The 6,291-nt window shown below is 41.6% G+C and overlaps 1 protein-coding gene across 1 annotated transcript in view; it reads right to left on the reverse strand.

Moving 5' to 3' along the window:
- Nucleotides 1–6,291, reverse strand: part of PDSS2 (decaprenyl diphosphate synthase subunit 2) — a 314,695-nt gene that overhangs the window by 93,428 nt on the left and 214,976 nt on the right. The window contains exon 4 of the mRNA XM_004696235.2: nucleotides 3,934–4,008. Coding sequence (XP_004696292.1) covers nucleotides 3,934–4,008 — 75 coding nt within the window. The remainder of the gene's footprint in view (nucleotides 1–3,933; nucleotides 4,009–6,291) is intronic.

The following is a 6,291-nucleotide window of genomic DNA, read 5'->3' on the forward strand; positions in this document are numbered from 1 at the left end:
AGCCCTGGTGGAGTAGTGGGTTACACCTTGAACTGATAACCACAAGGTCACCAGTTCAAAACCACAAGTCACTCTGAGGAAGAAAGATGAGGCTACCTGCTTCTGTAAAGAGTTATCCTCTCAGAAACCCACAGGGGCAATTGTGCACTATCCTAAAGGGCTTCTAAGACTCAGAATCAACTCAATGACAGTGACGTCTTTAAAAATGACATATAGAGTGTGTAACAAATGTTCAAAAAATTATTAATGAACTGGTCTGTACAAAAGAATGCTGTGGGCATGGCACCTGACCTCCTTGGTCAATTTCTATGAGGCTGAGGTCAGACAACCCTCACCCTCTGACCTTCCTACTAATTCTGATCCCAACTGTCCCTCCCACAGCTCTACTTTTCAGTGAGGTTTGATCATTCATTGTAATTGCCACAAAGAACTCACAGACAATACTCATGACTATGGGGTTTATTAAGGAAGCTAACAAGGTTACCAATGTGTGGGAAACAGAAGGATTTCTCCCAAATTGTCTCCCCCAAATATATGCCAAACTTAGCTACTTGCAAATGACTATACATTTGAAAGTCATCAGAAGTAGATCTGGGGTCATTCTCCCTAAGAGCTATCAGCCATCTAGACCAAGCAGACACCACTGTTTATCCCACAAGTAGGGCCCATTCCCTTCTGATAAGGATATCTAGACCAAGCAGACACCACTGTTTATCCCACAAGTAGGGCCCATTCCCTTCTGATAAGGATAGTGGTTGTCTGTTCCTTGTAGGAGACCCCAGAGAGGTCAAACCCGCCCAAGGATGACCAAGGTTAGGCCGCCATCATATATCTAGTGTCCACCCATCTTGTCACATATCTACTCCTAGACCTTCCCATTCCTGTGGGCACACCCCTAGCACATCCCCTTCCTGTCACGCTTATGCCTATCATACATCCCCTTCCTATGATATGTATGCTTATTGTACTGCCCCTTCCTATGATGTGTGGTTACCTGTAACCATGCCTCCCGAAGGAGGTATAACCCTTGGTTAGCAATAAAGTGGAGGCTCTCTCCTGCTCTTACTTCCGGGGGCTCTCTCCTGCTCTCGTGGCCGGGCTCCCCCCACGAGGACCACCAAGCGGGGCTGAGGTGAGCATGCTACCACGAATTGTGTCTGACTCCATTATTCCAATCTCTCCTCTACCCCTCACGCTTTCTATGACTTTATTATAATCTTTACTTATTATTGCTGTACAATTAGACCTACCAGACCTGTGATGATTTGTTGGGGACTCTCTTTTCCCCACACCAATGTTCAGTTACAATTATTCAGACAGGACAGTCTCTTCTCAGTCATGCCTGCTGGGGAGTCTTTCTCTGGTCTTTGGCTTCTTGGCTTCTGCCCTGCTTGTGCAATGTTACTGAGCTCTTTTAGGGTTGCCAATAAATGATCACAAGGTATGCCACTCCTTCCTAAGTCTCAATACAAAGGCATTGAACTCTAGTCAGCAAACCTAGCTTACCCTATTAGGTGCCCAGAGGCACCCGATTCCACTCCTGTTTCCTGTCAGAGGCACTCAGCTTTACTGGCTCTGTGGCTGGGAAGTCCACCGCTCTGTCTCATGCTCTGTCTTTTGGTTGTTCTGCTGCTGCTATTCCTCTTACCCCCCACCACACCCCCGTGCCAGTCATAGCTGCCTCCTGGATCAAGGAGGTGAGAGGCACAGGGATCTCAGAGCCCAGAGGATGGACTTCACTCCTGGCTCTTCTCCCTTGCTGGTAGTGAGACCTTCCTGGTTTCAAGTTTTTTGGTTTTGCCTTTTCCTCTCCAGGATTACCTTATTGGTGACTAGTTTTTTTCCTTTCTGAGCCAGCTCTGAGACTAGGTAGGGTTCTAGCTCTGGGCAAACTGGACCGGGGGTTGGTGCAGTGCTACAATTCTCCCCTACATTCTTCTTCCCTGACGTTTGCAGAAACCAAGGAATTCTATGTCTAGTCCTTTCCTTATCCTATCAGTATCATCTCTCATCTTCTTAACGAGGAAAAATCATGAGGTGAGGTACAACAAAGGCTCTGTCTAGAAGAGCCACACAAAATAACTCACTGCACTGTTAGGCTAACTGTAGGTGACAAGTGATATGAGTGGGTAAATAAAGAACTTTAAAATGAACAATAATACTTTTATAGAAAAATGAACTGCTATTTAATTATAAAATCTTAATTTAGTTTTCCATGGCAGTAAGTTGATTACATTATATTCAACTGAGGTGAACACCTTGACTGCCAGAACAGGTCATTATAATATTCCTTCTTGGTGGAGATCCCCAGCACAGCAAAGACATGCCACCACATTAGGCTTTATGAGGGTGCAGGGGACATAAGCAGCAGACTGAGGAGGGTCACAGCTGGAATTTAAATCCCAGCCAATAAATAACTGGTGTGACTTTGAGTAAATGATTTAATTCTTTCTACGTCTCTGCGTTAGTATCTATAAAATGGAGACAGTAGTAGAATCTACTTCTCATGGGTTCTGTGAAGATTAAGTGAAGAAAAACAGGGAACTAACTTGAAATTCCATGGCCATTGAGTCAATTGGCACTCACAGTGACCTTCTGGGGCTTCTGACGTTGTCAATCTTTAGAGGAGTGGCTGGATTTATCTTTCTCCTGTGGAACAGTGGTGAGTGTCAAACGCTGACCTTGTGGGGAGCAGCCCAATGCTTCCCCGACAGCCGCACCACAACACTGCTGCTGGCTTCACAGTCATCAGCGTTGCTACCACTCGCCCCAGCACTAGCACCACACGAACTACAAAGTGACTTTCGTATGCATGAAACTAAACCGCTCATTTCACAAACCCTTAGGACCCTGTCGTCCTGGTAGTGAACCATGCTGTGTCTTTAAAAACCTGGCACAGTCCTCACAGTGGTCATGCATCCTGCCAGGTGCCCACACACCATGATGCTGGTTAGGTTAGTTCAGATCTGCCTATGAGGAACTATGGTTTCCTAAACCAGAAGTTAGCAGATGCCCAAGGTACAGGTCTTCATATTTCACTAAGCACTCCTGGACCTTTCAGAGTTCCAGGATTACACTTTTAACATTGCAATTTCTTATCCAGCTTTCCCATGCCCTATGTTTCATGCCAGTAAAATTAGTCTTCCTTTTTTCCCAAGGGAAATATCAACAGCTTGAGATGTGCATACAGGCATATTTTTCTCCTATTTGCAGTGAATGGATTCTTTAATATAGAAGCTAGGGAAGTTAGAATAATGAAATACTGATATGGGGATCCCTTATAATAGAATATACCACGTTAAATGGCTGTAGTAGTCAATGAAGCAATTGTTACACATCTAATATCCTACTGAAATGAAATAAATGCATTTTAAGGGAATAAAACCTAACCCTTTTTGAGATGGCCTGCTAAATGAGTCAAGAAAAATCCCTTAATTCTAGACCTATAACATTAATCAAAATAACTGAGCTGTGTAACCATCCTATTTCTTATCATAGAAAACTTAATGATAAAATAAATGCTGGATTTTTTATCTACAAGACCTTCACACCACCCACTGAAAAAATGCCCCCCAAACCCAGGCATGTTCTTAGGGTTAGGGTTCCTTCTACTGGGACATGAAAGGTCCTTTGCTCTCAGGAAAGTCTGGGTCGAGCCAGCCTGCCTTTTGATGGTGCTACCTGTTAGCCAGAAGGGTCCTGATGTCTACCAGGCGGTTACAGATCGAACGGACTGCGAATCCAGCCATGGATAAGAGAGTGTTTTAATTGGCTAAATCTGTGATGTACTAAGCGTATGGCCATGAATTTGTAGCCAAAACACTACTCTTTAAAAAAAATGCCACATACAATTTAAATACAAAACAGGAAGGACATTTTCAACCCCCAATTCAGTTTTGCCATGAGAGCTTACAATGCCTCTGAATCCCTTACCTGTGCCGAAGTAGAATTTTCATGGTATACTCCTTGTACCAAGTCCCTGAGTGCACTTGCTAAGAGTTCCACAACCTAAAATAAAACAAGAAAAATAGTTCAAAGAAATCGTTTTTAAAAATTCACCTCATTTTTACCTCAGAATGCCTCAGAAAGTTTAGCAGCAAAGACAGGATTTGTGCTTGATAAAAAAGGGAGCTATGTGCAAAGATCCTGGCAAATGGCATTGCCCACCTGGATACTAAAACTGTGATCCAATTTTCTTCTCAGTCATAATTTTCAAAAAAACACCTAAACCTATAAGCATAGCATTTGACTAATAAACACACGAAAAGTTCGGAATAGCTGTTTTGAACATAAGCTTACATTCTACATAACTAATGAATTTTTAGCTAAATTAATATTCTGCATGTTATTTCTGTCAGGTTGTTACTTTTTCAATATCCCATTCCGAGAGTCATTACAATGCTAATTTTTATATTTAACCCAGAAAGAAAAGCAAAATCAAAAGAAAGGTTAACCTTTCAAATGTGTTCATTGTGTTGTACTTAAAATACACTGTGGGTATATCTGGTGAAGAGCCACTAGGTAAAAAACACCAAAAACACTGACCATTTTTATAGACCTGAAATCTTATTAATCAACCCCGTATTATCTTTAAGGCTCAGGCTACTTTCAAAACCAAACAAACCACCACCAAAGTCCACAGCTTTGAACCGGTTCCAGAATGTAAAACAAGCGGAAAGCAGTAAAAGGTCTCTTTGGAAGAGTCTACAATTTAGAGTGGTTTGCATAAACCATATTAATTCAAGAGGAAAAAACAGTGGCATTTATTATAACATTCACTGCAGTCATTTCAAACAAGAATTCCTGCATGCAACCTCATCCACTGCTTACCAGATCTTAATATCTAGTGTATTTAACTTCCTATATTAGGAGTCCTGTGACTGATCCCTGCTCTTGGCTTCCTCAAACGTAGCTTAGCTCTGACTGAATAAAAGGATTTTGTTTCATCTGTTATCATTCTTCTAATTAAAGACAAGTTAAGCCAAAGGATACAGACCCAAAAGACAAAACACTTCAATCTCGGGTACCTTGGATTTATTAAACATTTTCTTAGAGGCAAATTACCTTAATTTGTAGAAAGATTTGTTTTAAAATTTTAGCACAGGAGCACTAATCTCCCAAATTTATATTTACATTCATACACCACAACACATACAGGGCTGCTAATAAGGACATTGTGCTGATTCAAGACATTTTTTTTTTTCTAGCTCTGCAGATAGGTTAATTTGTAAGGCTTTTACAAAGTCTCTCTCTCTTTTTAAAACCACGTTGCCCTCTAGGTAACCAAATACTTTAGAAATATTGTAGCAATATGAGCTGCAGAGGAACTGGAAGGACAATGATCCTACAGTGTTACCAGATGTATTGAGTTATTTAAGTGGGGAAGAGGGAAAAATGAATGGACTTTTCCCCCTCGAAAGGTATCAGATAAGCCCCATTCCCAAATCCAGGAGGCTCGAGTATCGCCAATAGGTCTACGAAGGAATGTGACTAAAGGCACAGCATCAGGTTGGGTTTCAGTTTATACAAGCAACATCCCAAGATACCCCTGATGGCTGGACACCTAATACAGATCACTCACTCACTTAGAAATGTTATGGTTTTGAAACTGCTTGAGCTGAGACCAGCAGTGGTAACCTGAAGAAGGACTTTCAAAGAGAAAGTTCAACATTAAATGTCAAAACGATGGCATGAACCTTTAACAAGGGATCCGACCACGATAACCCGAGAGTTTTCTTCCTTTGCTGATTTTCCAGAGCAGGCAGAAGAAACAAAGTCATTTGTTCTCTGAGTCTCATTATCTTAATTCAGTTGGTAGAGGCAGGCCTGCACTTGCAAATGCATAAATGTAAGTATATGATCTCTACTTACAGATGGCTTGCATGAGTAGAATTTATCTCACAGCCAGTCCCAACCATCAAGGAAAAACCTCAGACTTCCTTAGGTTCACAAGTAGTTGAATGAAAGAGATTATAAAAAGCAGGAATAGGCTAGGGGAGTTGAATGTGTCCCAGGAAAAGGTGATTTGCCCAGTAACACATACAAATCTTTGTCTATTGCCTGAAATGCTTGCTATACTTTTACCATATATACTCCTGTATAAGCTGAGTTTTTTTTAGCACATTAAAAAAAATCATTTTATTGGGCTCATACAACTCTGATCACGATCCACACATACATCCACTGTGTCAAATACATTTGTACATTTGTTGCCCTCATCATTCTCAAAACATTTGCTTTCTACTTGACCCTTGGTATCAGCTCATTTTTTCCCCTCCCTCCCCACTCCCC

Source organism: Echinops telfairi, unplaced genomic scaffold (assembly GCF_000313985.2).
Source record: "Echinops telfairi isolate 266 unplaced genomic scaffold, ASM31398v2 ScPeMD7_3533;HRSCAF=4204_0, whole genome shotgun sequence".
NCBI lineage: Eukaryota > Metazoa > Chordata > Mammalia > Afrosoricida > Tenrecidae > Echinops > Echinops telfairi.